Source organism: Lytechinus variegatus, chromosome 12 (genome assembly GCF_018143015.1).
Source record: "Lytechinus variegatus isolate NC3 chromosome 12, Lvar_3.0, whole genome shotgun sequence".
In the NCBI taxonomy this organism is placed as follows: domain Eukaryota; kingdom Metazoa; phylum Echinodermata; class Echinoidea; order Temnopleuroida; family Toxopneustidae; genus Lytechinus; species Lytechinus variegatus.
In genome coordinates, this window is record NC_054751.1 from 11,721,463 (window position 1) to 11,746,540 (window position 25,078).

Genomic DNA, 25,078 nt, shown 5'->3' on the forward strand with positions numbered 1-25,078 from the left:
CCAATCGCGAAAAGTGTCTTTTATTAGCAGCGGTAGCAGACTGACGACAGAAGCTTCGCCAGAAATCTGCATACTTCTTACTTACTAATTAGAGGCTTTTGACTGATTTTCTTCCCATGTTAACTACATTATAGGTATGTATACAGCTCATGGTTATTTTGATGTCATATTTTAATCAAAATTCTGGAGTGCATCAAGGTAGATATTCAATCCAAAATGTGTTTCACAAGACAAGCGAACGATCGCGAGCTGAAGCCCCGCCACTGCACTGGCCACTGCATGCACGCTGCGGTGCCCTTTACCTGCATATGCATGCACAGCACAGCTTTAACTTAACTTAACTAGGCCTGGGGTCCGTTGCAGAAAGAGTTGTATTTAAACGCATTTTAAAAGAATCAGTCGCATGTCCCAAATGTGCGCTGTTGATAATCAAGTTGCGCATGATTTAGAGTAGACAGCTAGCAGCTGGCAGCCGTCTGTTTCGAGGAGTTTTTTAACATTTTTTTTTTGGCAGTGTATACAGCCACACGCGTGTGTCTTTACCATCCAGCCACACGCGTGTGGTTATATCCAGAACACCTATCTGTGGATACCGCCACACGCTGCCAGTAATAACAGTAAAACGCGTATGTAGGTCTGACCGTCTATATCACGATCAAAATAACCTCATTTCTTCATTAAATTCTTACATTCTAAACCACTCTGATTTCTTTAAATCGTTTCAATTTCATTCTCACCGTCTTCTTTCCTTGCTTTTCTTGTCTTGTTACAAAAGGCCGCCTGAATAAATAGCAAATTTCCACACTTTTTCTACTTGTGTCGATTCTCTTCTGACTCTAGGCTATGTGCGTGTACGTGCGTACGTACGAAACTCGGGATTCGTGCATGCTTAACGCTTGGTACGAAAATTATTTGTACCAAACGTAAACGTAACCCAAACTGTGTATGTCTACTGCGCTGCGCTAACGCTGTATGGGTCTGCCACCGTACCGCGAAGGAAGCCAGAATCGACACAAGTAGAAAAAGAGAATTTGCTGTTAAACAGACGACCGTTTGTAACAAGACAAGAAAAGCAAGGAGAGAAGACGGTGAGAATGAAATTGAAATGATCTAAGGATATCAAAGGGGTTTAGAATGAAAGAATTTAATGAAGAAATGAGGTTATTTTGATCGTGATATAGACGGTCAGACCTACATACGTGTTTTACTGTTATTACTGGCGGCGTGTGGCGGTATCCACAGATAGGTGTTCTGGATATAACCACACGCGTGTGGCTGGATGGTAAAGACACACGCGTGTGGCTGTATACACTGCCTTTTTTTTTTTTATTTCTCCTCGTACACAGACGGCTCGCTATCGTGCAGCCACGATTAGGGGACTTGCAATGCAAAATCCCCCCGTCGGGGCTCTTCAATTTTTGTCTTTAATGAATAAAAATTTTGAAAATTAATGCGACCAAAATGCAAATTTATATTTCCTCTTGGCAGTAATTGCCCCAAAACAGAGAAAAATGAAGTTAAAACTTTAAAGGAACAAAAACAGTGACTTACCTCGGCTGTCGCGCAAATTCTTCCCCGTTTTATCCGATCTTAAGTACATAAACATATGGCCATTGAGTCCCCTGCACAGATCGCGCTAGAACTTCGGTCTCTGTATTTGGTGAGTGAAGCCAATGGAGTTCAGCTGAACTTGCAACCAACAAAACAGAGACCGAAGCTTTTGGTCTAGATTTAGAGTTGCGATCGATTGTAACTCTTTCTGCAACGGGCACCTGGTCACACCGCCCGAGCATTGTTGGAGCGGTCGTGGAGCGGAGAGAAAAAAAATCATCACCGCTTGCTACCGTTGGCCTCCGTTAAGACAACACCGAATACGCTCGGCCACCGCTGATGGTCCCTCCTACCGCTCCAAAAGTTTTGAGCTGCTCAAAAGAGCGGTGAGGAGCGGGCAATTTTCCGCTCCAGCAAAGTTGACTACCACTCTAACAACGCCCAGTCAAAGTTTGGCACCGCTAGACGAAAGTTCGTGAACGCTTGGGTCTGCTAGGCCAACGCAGAAATCTTGAACGCTGGACAAGCCGTTGCCCGGCCGATGATACGTGATTAAACGGTTCACAAACTTTGGTGGAGCGGTTGTAAGCGTTTTCCGAGTGGACACAGGATTCCTGGAACGGTGCATTCATCCATTCATTGTTAAATAATAATATCAAAGTTTTGTCTACCAGAGTAATTGTGGCGAGTACAATGAGTAGCTGCATAAATAGTACACTCTCTTTGTCATCATGATCATAGTGTTAAACCCCGTCGAGCCGACGCCCGCATGCGCAGAATGCCGTTCTCTAACAACGCTCGAGTCACCGCTAAACCAACGCTCGCCACCGTTAAACCAACGCTAAAGCTATGTTGGCAACGCCCATGTTTTCGATTTTTTCCCCAATTTTGTGAGTGGTGAAGAGAGTTGTTGAAATTCGACCCTCTCTCCCTACCGCTCCACGACCGCTCCAACAACACTCGGGTGGTGTGACCAGGCCTTTAACAGAGCAGTGTAGTGACTCGCCAATTGCACCAAAGGGTCTTTCCAAGGACCGTCATTCGTTTCGCCCATCTTTATGATGAGCTGTATGTGGGATATTTCTGAAATGTATGATAAACAAATAAAATTTGTTAGCTAGCAATTAAATCAATTCATATACAAACTCATGATATATCACATCATTTTATAAAAAATGTTTGCAGGTAAAATGCGTTTCACATGTATGGCGCATCATAGTAATGGGCGGACATGAAAGACGATTCTCGCAAAGACCCTTTCCTGCAATCAGCCCCTGGTTACATACATGTACTAGATGACTAATGTTACAGACTACAGTGCGTCCCCCCCAAAAAATATACACTATTGAAATGGCTGCCAAATAAAAAGTATATCACTTTAAGGAAAAAGACTTATATAATATGAAAAGCCAATCTTTCAAATGACACCAAAATGTTGGAAAATTATTCATGCTTGAGTGAGCACTACCCACTTAAACAAAGGGTGTGAAAATTAGGGTGAGCAGGAATTAGCCTTTCGGTTTCTTTCAGTTTTTGAGAGGCTAGTCCATTGGAACTTGCAAACTTGAGGGTGTTGTAATGCATTAATGGCCATTGATTATCAATTTAAATTGTTAGAGCAAATTTCAAGAATTATCAAATTGAAATTCCATGCGTGAGTAAGCGTGAATTGCAATCTTTATAGACTGTGGGATGGACAAGGAAAATGTCTCTAGTTTTTCATTTCCGTGGGGCGGCAAATACAACCACGGTTCTTGGACATGATAATATGTAAAATATTATGAGTGAATACATGCACAATGTTGCCATCGGTAAATTCTGCTCCTGACCTCAAAATTAAAATAATAATATGCAAAATCGTACCATTGATTCGACTGGAAATTCCGCCATTCACCCCGTGTGTTAAGGACTTCCGTGAACGCGCGCAAGCGTGCACACTGCATGTAACCTCGTTCGCGTTTTATTTTTTTTATTCGCTGTACAATACAGAATGTACGATGGCGGATAAGATGTCGTCGTCTTCGTCGTGTTTTGACAGCGAAAATGACGATTTATCACTAGCAAATATATGCTACATGCACGTCTTACCCAAGGAAAGAGGGCCAGTAAATTCCTTTCAAGTAAAGAGCTAGAACAAATTTAAGCCTTTGCTGCATTTGTTGATGTAGACTACCTGGGACTTCAGAATAAAAATAGCTATTCGTGCAGCAGAGAAGTTTGCGATTGACTTGCATGCAACCCGGCCCATCCCAGGGAGCAGTGGCTTAACAGTGCAGGGGGGGGCAAGCTATCCCCCCTGGCGGAGTTCACCGGGAACTTAAAGGGGAAAAAAGAAAAGGGGGAGAATGAAAGGGGAAAAAAGAAAAGGGGGAGAATGAAAGGGAAAAAAGAGGAACTGGAAAAGGAAAGAAAGAAGAACAGATAGATTGTCATGAAAAGGTGATTTTATTTTTTTTTAAATAAGCATGCAAAATCATAAACAAAATCTTGTTTACCGTGGCGTACAGACCAAGAAAAAAAAAGGAAAAGGAAAGAGAGAAGGGTGAAAAATATGTTATCTTCTTTAACATTATGTCAAAATCTGAAATTGGATTTTTGTAATAAAAATGTATAATTTTTTGCTCACTCGCATTGTTTTTTTTACCCGATACACCATATCGCCCCTCAAAATGTTGCCTCATGACGCCATTGCCTGCCCCCCCCCCCCCTTTTGAGAAGCAAAATACTAAAATTTGTAATGTAAATATGCCATTAAAACAAAGGTGTGCCCCCTCTTGAAATTGAAGACCCTTTTTTTTCGTGTACGAAATATACTTCATTTGTGGGTGAAAACCTTTATTTTTTTTTTTTTTGCTTGTCAATTGGTTGAAAAACCTTTTTTTGGGGGGGGGGGGCTGGTCGAAACTTTCCTCTGAAAAATTAGCCCCCTTTTGGAAAATCATGGATCTGCCCCTGATAAGACCGGAGATTTTTTTGCTCTTGCCCCTCCTGCATGGCCACCGACCCGTTACGCTCCTGCCCAGCCCGACCAGCGTTGCAGCAAGATCCGAATGGATCAAACTAACGTTATAGATGTAACGCGTTACATCTTGCTCAGAGCCAGGTCAAACATCGTTCGTATCACCAGCATTCCAGCAATCGAAGGTGAAAAAGATACAGAGGATGATTTTGAGATGGTGATCCTTGTTATAGCGATCTTTGTCCATGCCAAAATTGTTTCACTTTGTGCTTTTGCATTTCATTCTCTGCAAAAGTGAAGCAGTACAAGCTTTGATGATTTTTGTATAGGTCTAGATTTCTTAATTGAATCGATACATAATGTGACTCATGTCATGACTTACTTCACCGCCACATTTACAAGCCTATGAATAGAAGACGAAGTAAGTCATGAGTCACATTATTCATCGACTCAATTAAGAAATCTAGATGTAGACCTATACAAAAATCATCAAAGTTTGCACCGCTTCACTTTTGCAGAGAGTGAAATGCAAGAGCACAAAGTGAAAACAAATTACCTTCGATCGCTTGATTGCTCAATGCTGGTGATATACGAACGATGTTTGACCTGGCTCTGGGCAAGATGTAAACGCGGTAGGCCTACATCGAACATCTATATTTATTTTGATCCATTCGGATCTTGCTGAAATGCTGGTCGGACGTCGGGCTGGTCTCCCGGGGCCGGGCTGCATGCAAGTCAATCGCAAACTTCTCTGCTGCACGAATAGCTATTTTTATTCTGAAGTCCCAGGTAGTCTACATCAACAAATGCAGCAAAGGCTTAAATTTGTTCTAGCTCTTTACTTGAAAGGAATTTACTGGCCCTCTTTCCTTGGGTAAGACGTGCGTGTAGCATATATTGGCTAGTGATAAATCGTCATTTTCGCTGTCAAAACACGACGAAGACGACGACATCTTATCCGCCATCGTACATTCTGTATTGTACAGCGAATAAAAAAAATAAAACGCGAACGAGGTTACATGCATTGTGCACGCTTGCGCGCGTTCACGGAAGTCCTTAACACACGGGGTGAATGGCGGAATTTCCAGTCGAATCAATGGTACGATTTTGCATATTATTATTTTAATTTTGAGGTCAGGAGCAAAATTTACCGATGGCAACATTGTGCATGTATTCACTAATAATATTTTACATATTATCATGTACAAGAACCGTGGTTGTATTTGCCGCCCCACGGAAAGTCACAATTTTAGCGACCATCCCACAGTCTATTAGTGCAGCATTTTACAATGTGGGTCTCAGTAGTGTGTTCATTGGAGTCAGGGGAATAGGGGTAAGAAATGACTAAAGTGGGTGAAGTAAGCTGATGAGAAAAAGATCAACAGAACGTTTAGCCTCCCTCCTACAGGTCCGTCCCTCCCCCCTCTGTTGAGATTGATGCTGATTTTTGTCTCACCTGCGAAGCAGAGTGAGACTATAGGCGCCGCTTTTCCGGCGGCGGCGTCAACATCAAATCTTAACCTGAGGTTAAGTTTTTGAAATGACGTCATAACTTAGAAAGTATATGGACCTAGTTAATAAAACTTGGTCATAAGGTTAATCAAGTATTACTGAACATCCTATTAGAGTTTCATGTCACATGACCAAGGTCAAAGGTCATTTAGGGTCAATGAACTTAGACCATTTTGGAGGGATCAACATCGAAATCTTAACCTGAGGTTAAGTTTTTGAAATGTCATCATAACTTAGAAAATATGTAGACCTAGTTCATGAAACTTGGACATAAGGTTCATCAAGTATCACTGAACATCCTGCACGAGTTTCACGTCACATGACCAATGTCAAAGGTCATTTAGGGTCAATGAACTTTGGCCGAATTGGGGATATCTGTTGAATTCCCATCATAACTTTGAAAGTTTATGGATCTGATTCATGAAACTTGGACATAATAGTAATTAAGCATCACTGAACATTTTGTGCAAGTTTCAGGTCTCATGATTAAGGTCAAAGGTCATTTAGGGTCAATGAACTTTGGCCGAATCGGGGGTATCTGTTGAATTACCATCATAACTTTGAAAGTTTATTGGTTTAGTACATTAAACTTGGACATTAGAGTAATCAAGTATCTCTAAACATCCTGTGCGCGTTTCAGGTCACATGACCAAGGTCAAAGGTCAATGAACTTTGGCCGAATTGGGTGTATCTGTTGAATTACCATCATAACTTTGAAAGTTTATGGATCTTATTCATGAAACTTGTACATAAGAGTAATCAAGTATCACTGAACATCCTGTGCGAGTTTCAGGTCACATGATCAAGGTCAAAGGTCATTTAAGGTCAATGAACTTTGGCCATGTTGGGGTTTTTTGTTGAATAACCATCATATCTCTGTAAGTTTATTGGTTTAGTTCATAAAAAGTGGACATAAGAGTAACCATGTTTCACTGAACATCTTGTGCGAGTTAGAGTAGTATTCAAAGTCAGCACTGCTGCTATATTGAACCGCGTGATGCAGGTGAGACGGCCAGAGGCATTCCACTTGTTATTATATTTTTAGTACACATGATTTTTCGTACACATTAACTGCAGAGCGGACTGTCGATTTGATAATAAATTCTAAAAATTGGGTCATCAACTTTTACCTATCAATCATTCAATCAACAATCTGTTAGTAAATCAACTCAGTCAATGTGATCAATCAAAATATTCACCTTTTTCAATGAATTATCAATTAAACATTCAGCTTTTTTCAAGAAATCATAAATTTCATAAATCAACATAATTAGTCAAGCTCCTAATAATCATTTACAGGAAAAGAAAGACTCATCAACCATAAGTCACTTGGCATTTAAGTTTTAAGGACCATCCAGGAGAAAGAAAGGGGGTGGAGGGTGGGGTTAAGTACATGACATGTAATTTGTAAGAGAACACAAAGAAGAATACCCCTTTAACCCAGTCTTACCCTATTTCACCCCCTTGCATTTAACAGGTACCATCACATTACTCTGACTCTCACAAGCACACTTGCTAAGATCCACATAATAAACTAAAAATGCTACTCTAAAATTACAATTCCCGTTTACTCATGCATTACATTTTGATTTAGTAACTCATGAAATTTGCTTTTAAAGGAGAATGAAACCACATAATATCATTGTAAGTAAATGATAATCAAAATTAATCCACTTATACCAATTCCGATTTCCCAGAGTGGAGTACATGTACCATTTCTTCAAAGTTAGGCTTCTTCACGTTCAAAGTCTCAGAATGGAGATCGCCATTGTTGCGAGGTTCGATCAAAATTGTGACGTCGGCGACGAACAACTGCTCTCGGTACTAACTTCCATGTGCAGCAAGTCACAGGGTGAAACCAACCCCGAGTTTGCATAATATAGATACTTTTTTACAAGAAATAAATATGATATGCAAATAAAACACTTGAAAATATCAAAAAGCTATTCAAATTATTTTATGGTTTAAAAGCTATTCAAATTATTTTATGGTTTTAAAACTTATTGGACGTTTTTATTGAAATAGAACTTAGTTAGAAGGCCTGAGAGCCTACGACTTCGAGCCCCAATACTCAGCTGAAGAAATCGGTAAAATGCTCGCTACGAACAACATCATTCCTTGTGAATTTGGAAGAATTGTTGTATATCTCCACCTCTAGTGCAGCCACTCATATTTTAAAGAGATTCTTGGCCTCTTCTGCGGAGCAGGAATTTGGCAAAAGCTGCATTTTGTGCCCCTTTCTGACTAATTTTCAGCAGCCAGATCCACTCTGGCCCATGTATTTTATGCTAGCAATCATAGGCGAGTGCCGAGATCGGACACACCAAGTTGTATGTTGCTGACGTCACAACCCCTTACGGAGATATAGGGAGTATGAGCAAAATGGCGATCTCCTCGGGTCTTTCAAATATCAAAATATTGATAACTTTGACTTGGCATATCATGGGAAATAGGAAACCGTTCTTCCTCATTTTAATTTTATTTTAATCAGTGAAATGTAATCACTTTCTGACCAGATAATAAATCTATCCTTTCATTTTCCTTTAAGAAACCAAAACTGATCTCAATTCATCAGTAATTTAGCATAACACCCTTAACTTTGCAAGTTCCAAAGGACTCACCTCTAAAAAATGGAAGGATGGGTGGGGGGGGGGGTAAGTGTTCTGTTAACCCATATCCCATCAACCTACTTCCCCCACCTCAGTCCTATCCCTATTCTGACTTCCATGAACACATTGCTGAGATCCACTTGAAAGAGTGAAAATTGTATTTCAGGTTCACTCATGTATTAAATATTTAATATTTAATAATTCTTGAAATTTGCTCTGAAAGCCTAAATTGATAATAATAATAATAGACAGTTCTTGTATAGCGCATAACACATTATAAATAACGTCTCTATGCGCTTCCAAAGGACTTGGATATTATTACCCTGGCTTTAGCCCCGCAGCCTTTTTTACAGCGCGGTGGCATTTCAAGGAATAAATTCCTGCCAGGTACCCATTCACCTCACCTGGGTTGAGTGCAGCACAATGTGGATAAATTTCTTGCTGAAGGAAACTACGCCATGGCTGGGATTTGAACCCACGACCCTCTGTTTCAAAGTCCGGAGACTAATCCACTGGGCCACAACGCTCCACATAATGATAATGCTTGATAATTGATTTATCAAAACACCGTCAACTTTGCAAGTTCCAAGGGACTCGCATCTCAAAAAATGAAAGAAACTGGAAGGCTAATAATTCCTGCCCACCCTAATTTTTGTGCCCTTTGTTTCAGTGGGCAGTGCTCGCTCAAGCATGGATAGTTTTCCAACTTTTTGGTGTCATTTGAAAGTTGACTTTATTGGCTTCCATATAAGTAAGTGTATTCCCCCAAAGTGATATATTTTTATTTGGCAGCCATTTCAAAAGTGTATAGTTTTTTTTGGGGACGCACTGTAGTGCGAGGTTAGATCTAGTCAAACCGATAAATAGGTATATTTCTGTCAGATATATTATGAAGTTCCTTTTGTGGTAGACAGCTGGCATCTGTCTATTTTGAGGAGTTTTTTAACATTTCAAATTTTTTTAATTTCTCCTCGTACACAGACGGCTCACTATCGTGCAGCCACCATTGGGGGATTAACATTGCAATTCCCTCCAACGGGGCTCATTGATTTTTGTTGTTATTCCATAAAATATATAAATAAAGAACTGTACCAAAATATAGATTATTCCGTTTTTGCCTGAAATGCATCAAAACGGGGAAAAAGTAGTGACTTCGGCTGTCGTGCAACTTCCCTGTTTTTTTCTGAACTTAACACATAAAAATATAGCCATTGAGTCCCTGTACAGATCGAGCTAGAACTTTGGTCTCTGTATTTGGTAAGAGGAGCCAACTGAGTTCAGCGGAAAAACCAACATAACAGAGACCGAAGCTTTTGGTCTACTTTTTCGGCAACTACCCAAAATTGAAAATAAAAATATGGAGAAGTCGGGAAGGTTCATAAAAATAATGACATCAAAACTCACACTAAGTAGACCTTGCCAAAGTAGTTATTCTAGGTAGGATCACGATTAGGACTAGCCAGGGCATGAGGCTCCTGTAAAATCATTTACTAAGGTATGCTTACTCTCCAAGGAGCTAGGGATTGCGTCCCATACATGTGTGTGAACCGCGAAAAAAACTGAAACTTTCGCCCCCCGAGATTTCTACTTTCCTTCTAAAAGATGTTCTCTAAAATATGTTAATGGGATACAACTTCATTTCTGACATTTCTACGATATTGATTTCATTTTTAAACAAGAATTTATAAAAAAAAAAATTATGAAAAGACGGGGAAAACTTGCTGCAACGTTTACGTCGCCATCTTGTTTCCTTTTGTTCTTTGCCAACGTTATAAGACACATATTGAGTTCAGGTCGCATGACCTTTGGCTATGTTTGGGGTATATTTGGAATTGCCATCCACAACTTTGAAAGTTTATGGATCTAGTTAATTAAATGTGGACATAAGGGTAATCAAGTATCAGTGATCGTCTTGCCTACATGTCAGTCTTACATGTACATGTAGGTCTCCTGATCAAGGTCAAATGTTTTTTAGGGTCAATCAACATAGTATTTTATTATCATATGAATAATATTTTTGTGAATGATATTCTAGTCATTTTCAAAGTCAGCGCTGCTGTAATGTTGAATTGTGTAATGCAGGTGAGATTGCCAGAGGTGTTACTTGTTTCGATATCCTCCTAGCCATTTCTAGGTAGGTTTCTTCGAGGGTTACCGTACTTAGTTTGTTAATATATAAATGAAGTTGTGAAATAAACATTATTTGATATTTTTTTAAATTTAAATGTTCAATCTGATTCTGTGGTAATATATTTTACTTTGTAAAACCATTTTTTTTATGTAGGCATGTCATGATGAACACTGTACCAAAGTTACCAACCACTCCTGATCCCAAGGCTCTATTCAAGGACCTTGGAAGGCCCACGCTCAGGGGTGTCAGGAAGTGCCCCAACTGTGGAATCTACAATGGCATACGTGGCCTCAGCTGCAAGAATAAAGATTGTAACATTGTCCTTAGGGGTAAGGGAAGAAAGGGGAACCAAAGTCCTGATGCAATCAGAATCATCACAGGATCGTCTGCTATGGTTTATTCTGTCCGATTGCGTGATAGGGGGCCTGAGTATAGAGGATTTGTGGAGCTGCCGATTAGCGGAGAGATTGTCCTTCAGGGGCCTGATTCTGAGACTATGACCCTTGTGGATGTACCCCATTGCTATATTGGATCGTGTCAAAAGTTGACTGCACAAGAAAGTAACCAGGTGTTATGCCAGCATGTTGAGCTTGCCCAAAAGTGCACGACAGAGGCCCAACCGCTAACTCTGAAGAATTCGGTACTCAATAGTTTACCGGTGTCAAACGAAATGAAGCAAGCGATCTGGCTCCTCGCCACCGAGACCACCGGTCCTCTAGTGCAGCGTGTGTCTAAGAATATCATGGTTGTCAAGTGCAAGCCCCAGCAGACAAATCACCTAGGTTTCCTTCATTTTTCCTTCTCGGAGTCTCCAAAGAGGAAGGGCTGTGTGGAACATAGGTTTTATTGCTCATGCAGACTGTTCAAGAATTTCAAGCATGCACATGAAGAAAACAAGAAGAAGTGTGTCCACTTTTATGCTTGTATCTGTGCGTTTGCAAGTGATGATGTACTAGCCAAGGAATTTGAATACTTCATTAATATGGATGAGGAGAAAAAGGGTAAGTATAAAAATTAGTTCAAGCATTCATTAGCTCCAAACGTACATGTATAATGAATTCTTAATTCATTGAGAATTATAAGCGAGATGCAAGCTGAGGTTATCACATTAATGAAACAGTTGTTGGCTAAGGGCCCCTTTGTTTTTTAAACTCCATTTATTGGTCATTGTTAATCAATATTTGGCATAATCAGTAAAGATGTGAAGTTCAAGTAGGATCTTGTCGAAAGTTAACAGCGCAAGAAAGTAACCAAGTATTAATAATGATAACCAGGCGCAACGGCTAACACTGAAGAACTCGGTACTCAATAATATCCAAGTGCAACGGCTAACGCTGAAGAATTCGGTACTCAACTAAATACATGCTATTAACTTGTTTTGATGTGACTTTAATACATAAACAGCATAATAATAGTTTATGATCACTTATGAATGGAATCAAACACAGTTATACAATTATAACACAAGGAAAAAAGAGGAAGTACTACCCTGGGTACGAGTATAGTTCTGAATTCTGTAATACACATGAAGCCAGACTGCAACAAACTGATTGATAGACAAAATATTGGCTACATGTAAAGTAGCCAACAGTGTGGAGTACACCCCACCCCCTGCATTACATGCATGATTGAAACATAATAAAATAAAGTTTGTGTCTTTCTCCGGTCATTAAAAACATGAGAGAAAAAGAAGTATCTATGTTATGAACATAAATGTGAACAATATCATACATTTGAATTTTAACAGTCGTAAGCCTATAGTTATTTCAGGTTGCCATTCAATTATAATCACTGCACTTGAAAAAAAAGAGAAGCCAAACATGTGTGCTGTAAAATAAACCTAAGAAAGCCTGAAATGGGAAGCTGTCCTCTGATATCCAAGTGAAGACTGGTAACCCCATGGGAATAGAGAGAGAAGGGGGGGGGGTAGTACTTGTTACTTTTTTTCAGTTTTGTTTACTGTACATGTATTCTTGTCTTATATGCTCAAATAGACAGTTTGAAACTTTTTTGAGAGCTAACAATGGTCGCATCTTATGTTGCATTTTCAAGTGTAATCCACTCTGCACCTCATTAGCCCTACATGTACATATATAGCCAGAGCTATTTTGAAATTGCATAGCCTGGCAGCGGAGGCACAATATTTTTGCATTAAAGATTTATATAAAAAAAAATTGAGCCCCCCCCCCCGGGAAAGAGTATTAAACCACATTAAGACAACAGCTTCAGCAAAATCCTCTGTTCAGAATCCAGGCAATTGAGATTTGATCTTGTTTGCTCTTTTTTTTCAGTAGCAGCAGACATTCCTGTATCTCCTCTTGGCGCTGTTCAAATAACCATTATTGATGGTCAAGTGACTGATACATCATCAGAGGCGGTTTCCATGGCAATCGCAGTGCCTGGTGCGCAGGGGAAGAAGAGGAGGAAAGATGACACACTTGGTAAAGATCAGGCACCATTTGATTTTTTTTTGTTAACTCCTTATGGAATCAGATTTACACTGTATGTTTTTCCAGTGTATAATCAATATTGACTGAAACACAGCTGACAGACCAGTCAGTCTGCAACACATGGAGACAATTTTGTACGTATGCCTGAAGGATCGGGTATACCTGTCGCAATATGATTTTTCTTTTATGTGTGTATCTTAATGAATGGACATTGAGCTAGAAGGCTCTAGGGGATTCTTCTTTAACTTTAATTAACTGAAAGGAGCTGGAACCGTACATGTAGTTTTGAATCAGAGTCCTAGACAGGTTACTAATTGCCTAGAATCCTTTTAGTTTATTGAAATTTTATGTGATGACTGTTCATCCCCATCCCCTCCAATCCCAGCCTAGGCCAGCAGTGATTCGATCCTCTCATGAGGGGGCCAAATCCCCTATCAAGGAGACATCATCATCTATTACTTGATTTTGAATCCTGGTTGAAGATATTGCCTGGAAGCATTGCAATGTATAAAGAATTAAACCTTACTTGATGATGATTATTCTTCCCCCCCCCCACCAGCCCAGGCCAGCAGTGCTCTGTTGACGCTCCAAGAGGGAGCAACATCCCCTGTTAAGAAGACACCACCTAGGAGAAACACCGGTCCTACATTGGACCCTGAACTGTCCTTCAACAAGGGGATTCCCCAGCCCCCAACAGAGGCACTGGAAGGACCCACAGTCTCTTTCAATCACTGGTTGGGGAGCGTGACGGAGAGGATCAATCAAACCATGCATTATCAGTTTGAAGGTACATGTAGGAACTAATGATCAGTACTGACCCGTTGTGCTCACCAGGGGGAATAGAACAGTTGTCTGTATGGGGGATGTTTTTGCTACTGGTGTTCATTGAAATCATATTCAGTGTTGAGCCAAACAGCACATTACGATAATGGAATTTGGGTGCAAATTCCCATTTTCCCCAGTGGATTTTGTTTGGCTGGCTCTCACAGATGATAATGTATGCAAATGAATTTAGCTATTACATGTACAATACATCTCAAAAAAAGCAAAATAAATTGATGTATATCAAATGAAATTTTATTATAACAAGGTCTTGCCTCCAAATCCTCTTGATTTAGAAGGAATCTTGCATTATGAAATGTTATTATCAATAATATTTGTAATCTCTTGAGAATTAATGATAATGTTCTGAATATAAGTGAATAGATTGGAAAATATTTATTTAATCCCTTTCCCGCATTGGTGGATCTCCGGGGGGGGGGGGGGTTCAAATAATGACCTACATTTTGAAGCCAACCCCAAATTACCTTTACCTTCATTTTACAGTGAACCTTTTTTTTTTCTTGCTTGTAAAAAAAAATTTAGGTACCAATAGGTACCAATATGCATTTGGTTCATTTGGAGTAAAACCCTTTTTTTTTGCTTGTCTAATTTCTCGGTACCAAAATGACCTTTATCTTGTATTGAAGTCCCCCTCCCCTTTTTTTTTAGCTTGTCAAATTTCTCTTTCAAACTTCCTCCTTGGAAAAAAGCTGGTTCCGTGCTGTCCCACTAAGCTCCCATTTGGTGAGCTGAATATCTAAACCCATTAATCTAACATTTGGATTAGTTACCAATGCCATATTTTGTTTGGGAGTGAAAAAGCTATTCCAAATTCTCATAAATTTCTTGAAAAGCAAACAAACCACCCTCACAACGTGGTAAATGTATATGGTAATGAATATTGAAATCACTCATGCATGCAATTCAATCAGCAAAATACAATAGTTATCACGATGAATGCAAGGTTGATGACTTTGGCATTCCACGATGGACAAATAAAACCTTGGCAGCGCAAGGTCAAAGATACTAAAACATTAATTTTCATATTGAAACATGGAGTTGAAAACACTATGGTGCTGCAGGGCATTGACATTATTTTGATTGAAAATTGAAATTTATTTGATGGGCATTTTAATTAATGAAGGCAGGGACTGGAAGTAGCAGTGTATTCTGCTGTACGATTGCCTTTAAAAATAGTGAATTCTGATAGCTGTTCTGACTCTAAACTTATGCATCTCATGGCAGGTTGTATATGATAAATTTCAATGCAAAATGAAACATCAGACAATAAATTTGATTCATTCAAGGAGATCTCCTTGATTCATTGATGTTGTCGTATATGACATGGGGTACTCTTCTTTAGGCCCAACTTACATATTCATCGTGCTTGGAGATACATTTATGTCAGGCAAGACATCATTGTATTGCATTGAATTCCTTCACTTAAGTCATGCACATGACATTGTAAAATTTCCTTTCTTGCAGGTACTCCTGAGCCTCTGGTGTTTCACATACCCCAGGTTTTCTTTGATATCCTCCAACAGCGGATATCATCAGGATCTCGCAAGAAGAGACTCCCTAACTCTACGGTGGCATTCATCCGTAAAGATGCCCTTCCTCTAGGGACGTTTACCAAGTACACCTGGCAGCTGACCAGCATCATCCAAGTCAAGCAGATATTTGATACAATGGAGGTACATGTTTTGGCTGTTTGCATTTCAATATAATACAAATAATGCACAGGTGTAAGTGTGTTAATGGCAATGTGTTGTACCGGAAGGTATTTACAATGTGTGACAATTTGCATTACATTGTTAATACGCACAATTCCTGCAGTGCCGCCAACATGAATTCAACCTGTGCATTATGTGTTTTATGTAACGAGTTGGAAGTATGAATTTTTAGAGGAAAGTTCATTCAAGTCCCTCCAATTTTGAAGAGGCTATGTCTGCCTTCTATGACATCACAGGCGTATCCAGTTAAGTGTTGTATTTGTTGTTCCTGTCATGGTTAAAAATTTTCTATTTCAATTAAGATGTAAGAAAATTCAGGTCATTGTAATACAGAGTAATCAGATGCAGGGACTTACATATAAGTAGGTAATACAGTATTTCAATGAACTCCTTTCCAAGATACTCTATGAATTCCCTATCATCCAACATCTTACAGATGCCTCTTGAGGTGACAAGAAGCTTTGTAGAGAACAAAGATGGGACGTTCTCACGTTATTCTCCCAAGGTAGATGTACAGCATGTAGGAGAGGCTTACGGGAGAGCAGCAGGACAGATTCCAATCAAGCCATTTGAGCTTAAAACTTTCCTCAAAGTTGGTGAGTACCCACCTCTTTCACCTCTAGCGTACACTATGTAAATGTGTGATTCTCGGAATCAGACTTGCAAGATCGCAAGCATGAGGGCATACTTGCGACATTCATGCTTCAGTTGGTGCCTTTCTGTGGAAGACAGTGATTTGGACAAGAAATTTAAGAAGTATTAAATGCTTACTGTACTTACTCTGCTTCCATGGTCCGCTTGATGAGGGTTCAGAACTCAGTGTTCAATATGTATGATATAGATGAAGAATTTTAGTTGTTAGAACATGAAAGTTAAGTATTCCAGAATTTTTTAATGTTATCCAGTTCTTGAAGCGCATTTATCGAAATACTGGTTTCTGACTGGCAGGACTTCATTGGAGACAGAAAAGAAACATTTCTGACTTGACTCGGCCTGAATTTCCATATGAATTCCCTTTTTCATGTTTCTTAAATTGTTCCGTTCTCACAGGAAACACTGCAGCGGATCAGAAGGAGCCGACACCTTTCATTATCGAGTGGATCCCTGATATCTTGCCCAAGTCTCGCATCGGTGAGCTCCGCATCAAGTTTGAGTATGGTCACCAGCGAAATGGACACGTTGAGAAAAGATTGGATGAGTTACATGCTGCAATAGAACATGTTGTGTAAAGATAGAGTTGGAGAACCTTGAATTCAAACTCTACAGGCCGAGTAGAACCCTGTGGATTGTTGTCAAGTTGAACATCGGAATGTGTTCATTGGATCAAGGACATTTGAAAAGGCTGAAAGCGTTGAATGGGATGTCAGTGACACCGAATCACGTGTGGACCCAGGATTTTACTGAAGATGAGAGACAGAAATCTCTTGACAATTTTCTAGCACAAGAAAAGACTCCTCACAAGGAATACCATGAAGTTGCCCTTCCCCTACTACTACTACTACTGAGGGGAGAGAGCACTTCTGATGCAAGTCATATTCTGTATTTTCCCATTGAGTGCAGACCCCGATTGTTGTGCTCTCATACTAGTTTGTTCTTGTTAAGTAGCCAGATGAACAATGCTAGTAAAAGTTCCTCTACAAAAAATATGTGTGGCTAAAAACTGAAGGGGCTTACCACAGCCTCCTTTGCTGCACCTCCTGGTTGAAAGACTCAAGGAAGGTGCTGGGAGTGAGTTCCATATTCCGATTGCATCGGGATGAAATGTCCCCTGATATGCTTGGGTTCTGGCACAGTGTTCAGTATATAGGATAGATTCTACAAAGCTAAATGTATGTTGGAGTGCTTACAAGTTTGCATTTGACCATGTGTAAATGCAGAGCTCTACAAAGTAGGGGTTACAAAATTCAATTCAATTTCCTTAAATTGTCCACATGGAAATTTGTTTTGCTCACATTTTGAATATTTGTAAGAAAACGATACATCACTTACTTGCATAAATGCAATTATACAGAATGACAGTAGAAAGTGACAAATACTTGTACAAGAGAAATTCTCCAGGATAATGTTTTTCCAATAAAGATGTTGAAGTAAAGACTACAGAAGATTGCCCAGTCTTCAGGTGGTGAAATTAATGTATGTGCGGATGGAGACAGGAACAAAGGAATTTAGGAAACGTTGCGTGCGATAGTTTAGTGACTGAAGTCATTAATTGGAAAAGCATCAGTGATTTTTGTTTTCAGTATTTGTTGTATTTCTAGAAGAATATTTTTTTTGCAGGCATCATTTAAATTTTGGTTTTAACTGGTGATCTATTCTGCTTGTTTGGTGATTCTCTCAATTTTCCTGAATTCCTTCTTTTGACAACCCTTGTACCAGACAACGTACCCCTTCGTCTTAAAAAGTTTAAATACAATCAATTATGTCAACAGTTTTAAGAGTTGATTTAATTTTTATTTTGCTTGTTGAGGCAGAAGTTTGGAGAAGTATTTCCAGTGCTGCAAGTCTTTTTCATTTTTTAGTTATTTATTTTAGATTTCAATTTTTAAATGAATTTTTTATGTTTCCATGTGCCATAGGTGGTTGCTGAAAGCTTTATGTTTTTATTATCATAAATTTTTTATTTCTATTTATTTATTTATTTTTTTATTTATTTTTTTTTGGGGGGGGGTATTGGGTGTCTGGCCATCATATCATTTATGATGGATCAACATCAAACTTGTTCCAAGTAGTCATGTGTGAGTGACAATGATTTCATTAGACTTTGGGGTCACAAAGTCCCAAGGTCAGGTGAATAGTCTTTATATAGGTCATTATATATTGTATTCCTAAAAAATACCTTTCTCACCATGACTTAACTGTTCATCCTCAAAGACTAGCACATAAAGAGAGCCTTCAGTACACGAATCATTGTACATATAGGCCTTTCAGACTAGGTGAACGTTTTGTGCTCTGTCAGATTCTCAATAATTTGTATGTCCATTAAAAATGGAATGTTACCAAGTATTCTGGTATAAAGTTTGTTAGTAAGATCTGATATAGAATCTTAGAAAGTTTTTTCCAATTGTGTAAAAAATTAGGAAGATTTTTGGTATCTTATTAAGCACAAGAACGGGTCAGCAGTCACATGTGAAGTCGGATGTAACTTAATGGACAGCTGTATGAAATGGTTCCCTGATAACATAGGAATCTGGACTTCTGCATTTCCTTTTTTTGGGTTTCCATTTTCAAGAAAAAAATTGGTTTATTGGAGAATATCTTCTTAATAATAAACGTGAGGTACATGTATCCTGTATTATACATATTAGCAACGCAACTACATGTACTGTAGTGCTTATGGAGTTTGACTTATCCGCACTGATGCAAAATACATGTACTACTGTAAAAGTAGTTCTCATTAAATGGGGAAGGGAAGTGAATGATTTCTAGATGCTTAATAATACTATTACTCTAAAATCATCATTAAGTGAAGATTGTGATAACTTATTTTAAGATATTACACAATTTGTTCAATATTTTGTACAAGTATCGACTTACCTATAACGTGTATGAGCAGCTTTGTTTTGGATTATTTTCCTCTGAAATATACTGTGTTACTCATTTACACATGTACTACATTTACATGTATGTATGTCAACATATTTTTACTAGGCTGCTCAAAAGAAATCTTTTCCTATTAAATGATATATTTTTCAGGAATTGTATGTACAGATAATAGATATTTCAAATACATTGTTTAAAGGTTCACGAAAGTGCTGTACAAAATATACATGTAAATATTTGTGCTGGCTATATCTACACATTTGTACAATACATAGATGTATTACTTTTTGTTTTTATTTATATTTTGTTAGCATGAAGTGCTGTGACTAGAGAAATATTTATTGCTGCATTCAAATGAATTCAGTTTTAATTCAAGTTGTTCATTTCCCGACAGTATTACTTGAATTTAGTTTTTTCATGAAAATTTTCCCAAAATATCAAAATAAAGTGGGCAAGAAAGTATAGGTTTCTAGAGATTTGTTTGTGTGTTGTTAACAACTGAAAAAAGAGAGAATAGAACCGACAATATGCAGAGTACCAACATGTGACAACATCAATCTTTTTATGCATTTCAGAATTTTCATGGACCAAATTTGGGATTTGGGTGTTTTTCATCGTGCTCCATGGAGATATGGTATCAAACATGCTGAAATGCAAAAATAAAGAGTTTCTGTGATGTTTTCACTTTGGAACACTGCAACCTTTATCAGAAAAAGTTGAAAAGTATTTGTAATCAAAGATGCGATGAAAACTTGATGAAAGAATCAATCCCTCATGGTATGATACCAGGAGGGCAGTTCATAAAATAAATGATTTTCAATGACCGATGTTACAAGCTACTGAAAATCCTTACATCTGATTGGTTGCGAGCACATTAGTCAGTGAAACTCTGAAAACACTCCTCAGATCCAGATGTTGGCAACAATGACCTATATTTCTCTATGTACTTGATATGCCACAAAGGATCAATAACATTGGTTCTTTGCTGCATATATGAAGTCTTAATGAAGTTATATTAGAAACACCCAATCTCTAAATCTATCCCGGTGCGTGTTTGATTACAAAAGCAAAGGAACAGATCACATTAAAACATCTGGCGCAGGCAGATTTCAGAAGCCTATGGCAATTTCTCTCAGCCAATCACATTGCTTGCTTGATTTGAGCATGAGCTTGCAACTTTCTTTAGCTCCAAAAACTCTTGAAACAGTTTCTTGAATTGTGGGAAAAGAAATGAAAGAAAACTTTTTTTAATTGTAATTTTGGCAGATGAACCCTGGGTTTTTGTAAAGGTTGGTTTGATTATAGAGTACCAAATTTGATGCAAAGGAAAAGGATGTTTTGGTGTGACTTTACAGTGCATTTCTAATAACCTTGAATAGCTTTTGACAAAAATGTACCAGTTTGCATATTAAATTTAAATTAGAATGCCATCACCTGTATAGTTTAATCCTAATTGATGTGATTGAAATTGCTTGACAAGTCCATATTTCAGTCTTGCTAACTTCACACACTGTTTTGTGAAACACTGCAATAATCTGTAAGTGGACATTCAATCACAACATACAGCAAACACAAGGGAACATTTGATATATTTCAAATTTTAATCAAAGCAGACTTCAGCCATATTGAATAAGGCAAAATCATACATGTAGCAAGCATTTTATTGCACATTATTAATAATATTTTTACAAACCTTTTTATACAACACTGCAACAATTTGTAAGTGAACATTAAATCACCACCTTCAGCAAACACAAGGGGAAAATTTGATATATTTCAAGTTGTAATCCAAGCAAGCTTCAGACATACTGGATAAAGGCACTATTATTGGAAGCATTTAATTGCACAGTTCTCCATAGAAAAGTGAATACATATTGCATAGACCAATGCTTTTCACGAGGCAAGAAAATGAGTGATTGCAAAAAGTAAAATAATGATACATATTGCACTACTTTAAACATAGCAAGAAATACATTTCATTAAACCTCACATAGAAAACTTTACATGTTGATGTGTAACATTGATAACTATTATTAGTTATTATTTGACAATATTAGTAATTTACTCTGTTTAGTTTTTCAAGAATTTTTTCAAAGATATTTTAATACTTCAAAGATGTATAAACCATAAAATTTGTTATTTTGTTCCATGATTTATCATGATTTCTACATAAGTTGCTGCAAAATATATCAATTCTTTAATCGAGAAGGGAAAAATCAAGTAGTACTAATGCAACAATAACTGGTCTGATATGTTAATCTTATCAGCAACTCATTAAGCACCAAAATAGAATGATAAAGGACTGTCATATTCAACAAATAAAAAATCAAAATAATACATAAAATCACTACATGCACATCATAGGCTACAGTAATATACAAAACAAAATAAACAACTTAAAAGGCAATAAAGAACATAGAAAACATAACTCAGAATCATGTAATGAAAGGATGCAAGTTGTTACTGTAGTAGACAGAAGACATAATTTTGTGCACTTACAGACAATGACACTTTAATACCTTATAAGTGTTATTATAATTAAAACTTTGAAAAAAGGTATATAATACACCATCAAACAAATATACAAATATTTTGGAATAACAAATTTGACAAAATTGAAAAGAAAATCTACAGGTAAATTGCTGTCATAGGTCAAGCATTCTATTCACATGAAGAGTTCTCTTATTTGTGCTACCTCAATAATGCTTAGTTCAAATTAATGAAACAAGATACTAGGATACTTGGACCTACATGTAAAAAGAGATGGACATTTATTAGTTACTAAGACACTAACATGTGAATATCATTGTCATGGATAATATTCTCTTCATAAAAGTCTCCTTTGATTCTATAATGGTCACCATCACTTACATGTAGGCCATTGGTTGAAAGAACCATTTAATGATGAGACACTGATATTGCACAAACTGTATACAAAGAAAAAAAGCACTTAAATCCTTAGAAATCAATGTGCAGTTCTTAACTACATCTAAATAGTTCCATGTGTATTACTTGAAAAATGTACAAATATCATACGGTATAGTAAATGAAATTATGATTATCATTTATAATCGCATTTTTCCAAGTTTCCTCCAATATTCCAGAGGTACATAGTACGTAGAGAGTGTGTATCTCTTGATGTTACCGTGGTCATTATGTGTGTGCAGAATTTTGCAGATCGAGTAATAACAAATTTTATATCACGTAAATTGGCTGCTTCTCAATTTTGCCACTCCAAATCTGAAGCATGTAGATTGAAAGGCATATATATTCTGAGACAGGATATCAGCTAACAAAACCAAGACCAGGAAAACTGTTCGTTTGTAAATGATCAGATATGCCATATGGTTCTCGTCATACATTATGTTCTCATTAAGATGCACATAATCAGGTAGTGATTATCATTGCATCAAAAAAATGTTCACAATAATCGTCTATCTCTTTGTAGGTCCATGGCATACTTGCCAACATTTGAAATCTAAAAAGAGGGACAAATTTGGCCGGGCGGCCCCCTGGACCCCCGGCCGGCCGGGGGTTCAGGGGGCCGCTTAGCTTAGGCTCCCGACTTGGTTCAGGGGCAGCGCCCCAATTGGGGCCTCAAGGGGGCGTTGCCCCTTGAGGCTGAAAGAAAAATAGCACTATGGAGGGCCATTAGATGCTTAAAATGATACCAGAATCACATAATATATATATTAATAGACACTCTACACACATGCCCCAGTTCTGTAGTTCAGTATCCATGATCTTGAAAATATTCTCCCCTGTTGATCTGTCAGAGCACTGTTGCAGTGACAAAAGTTCACATGCTACCTGACCAATATTATCGTCATAAGTTTTCAGGAGTATTGGGTACAGTTTCACGGCTCCTTGATCGGTACTGCCATCTGTAGTCTGTAAGGCTGATGCTTGACTTTACTGACCAAAGCTTTCGCATAGCTGTCTGCTAGGGTACAAAGGATGTTACTTGTTTTTGTCCGAGCAGCACTGTAACCCTTAGCAATTTTTGAGTCGGGAAAAACTTGTCTGATTCTGAACAAATCACCAGCAGGCAGCATGCCATGGTCAGAAACATCAATGTTATGTTCCACGAACTTCCACCAAAAATCAGTAAATCTTACCTCGGCTCCAATGACAGAGGTATCCTCTTTGGGCATAAAGGAAGATATTTTGGACATGCGAGTCGCATCGAGATCCGCCTTTTCATTGTCGATGTGTTTTTTCTTCTCGGCGTGCCTTCTTATTTGTTATATCATTAGCTCCTCCACTCGAGTCGAGATTTCAATTTTATGTCCTGCCGGCAACACATGCAAAATGCAAATTCAACGCCTTTCGTGCTTGGCTTTATGACATGAAATCGTTGTTTGTACTCCCCTTTAAATTTCTGCAACCGTTTTCCACTCATTTTGATCAAATCCTCTCTAGTTTTGCGAAATAATCCCGTTAAATCCACGATCGTCGCATACCCCGTGAACAGCTCAGCAAGCGTTAATACATGTCCCACATATAGAGATCGGTGCTGTGCATACATGCGTTGTGCACAAGTACATGGGCACTCCGCATCGCATGCAAACAAACCACGTTTTCGCAGTCTAGTCAGTCGCATGTGTACACCGGTCACACAGCGGAAAATCGACTTGGGAGAGCGATCGAAACTTGACATACCGTACACATGACCGTACATGTACCATCGGTCAGTGTCGTTGGTGGGTCTGTAACATTACGTGTATCGATAGCTCAAACCCGGAAGTCATAGACAATACTGTACATTTCGTAATATTGAACACGCGCAAACACTTTTTTCTCTTGTTTTCTTTATTGATTTTTTTTTGTCTAGGCTCAAAAATCGGAACATTCCGATTTTTCTGCTCTACAAAATTTTAAAAACGGGACAATTCCGATAAAAACGGGACAGTTGGGAAGTGTAGGTCCATGGTATAATAAACATATTTGAATGATGAAAAGTACTGAATATGCCAAAATTTCCAAAATTCAAATTTGTGAGGAATAATTTAATGTTTTTGGCAATTCCTGTATACAGCATCATTCAGATGAGACAATGATAAATCACACCATTTATTGACATAAACAAATAATTTACCCTTCAAGTTTTAAAGATAGTCCAAAGATGTTCAGTAAAACCTACTCTGGTGTTCTGACTCGAGCCATATGATGTCATAATGATGTCATTATAATATTGATCATAGTGAATGATGTCAGCAGTTTGTGCACTGAATTCTGGACAAATTACTTCATGCATACCAATTTAATTTTCATTATACTTTTTAGATTGTTCCAGTTTGTTGTCTCCTCCAAAAAAATACTGTCATTTGTATCTAATACATTTTTTTAAAAACTGGGATCCATTTTTAACAATCATATGTGACATGGACTTCATGAAGGAAAGGTTTATGCGAAGGTTAGATTGGCATTTCCAGCATATCATTTTGTCAATACAAAGATACACATAAGCGCCAAACAATTGCAAAATCAAATAAACATTGTTGGCATATCAAAAAATAAAATTATACCATATGAATTGCAATTGTAAATGCAAATCAAATTACAGTTTCGTTCAAATAACTTAGACCCACTGCATTGGATATTGCACAATATTTATAGTTCCAAGTTTAATGTTCATAATGAATACAATTTGTGAAACACACCATCGTTGCACACATGATTGAATAAGAATTCAAAGTAAAATGATTTTATCATTCACAATGTACTTAATTAATAATGACATTATGAAGTAGTGAATTTTAAAATGTTCT

At 38.0% G+C, this 25,078-nt stretch overlaps 1 protein-coding gene across 2 annotated transcripts; it reads left to right on the forward strand.

Annotated features, from left to right (window-relative positions):
* On the forward strand, positions 1 to 24,297 carry LOC121425684 (uncharacterized protein C2orf42-like). Of its 2 annotated transcripts, none has more exons than XM_041621844.1 (8): positions 1 to 134; positions 10,916 to 11,763; positions 13,054 to 13,203; positions 13,772 to 13,999; positions 15,520 to 15,728; positions 16,204 to 16,363; positions 16,818 to 22,755; positions 24,233 to 24,297. In XM_041621844.1, the coding sequence occupies exons 2-7, from the start codon at positions 10,923 to 10,925 to the stop codon at positions 16,994 to 16,996; spliced, it is 1,767 nt and encodes a 588-aa protein (XP_041477778.1). In that variant the 5' UTR covers positions 1 to 134; positions 10,916 to 10,922; the 3' UTR covers positions 16,997 to 22,755; positions 24,233 to 24,297. The 2 variants fall into 2 exon arrangements, with proteins under 2 accessions (XP_041477778.1, XP_041477779.1); XM_041621845.1 differs by having other exon boundaries at positions 13,057 to 13,203.
* The last annotated feature ends 781 nt before the right edge of the window (positions 24,298 to 25,078 follow it).

Excerpts from the sequence above, each read along its gene's own strand:
- LOC121425684 (XM_041621844.1), top strand. The coding sequence starts at position 10,923 with ATGATGAACACTGTACCAAAGTTACCAACCACTCCTGATCCCAAGGCT. Across the intron at positions 13,204-13,771 it reads GAGGAAAGATGACACACTTG|CCCAGGCCAGCAGTGCTCTG; the intron begins GTAAAGATCAGG and ends CCCCCCCACCAG. Across the intron at positions 16,364-16,817 it reads TAAAACTTTCCTCAAAGTTG|GAAACACTGCAGCGGATCAG; the intron begins GTGAGTACCCAC and ends CCGTTCTCACAG.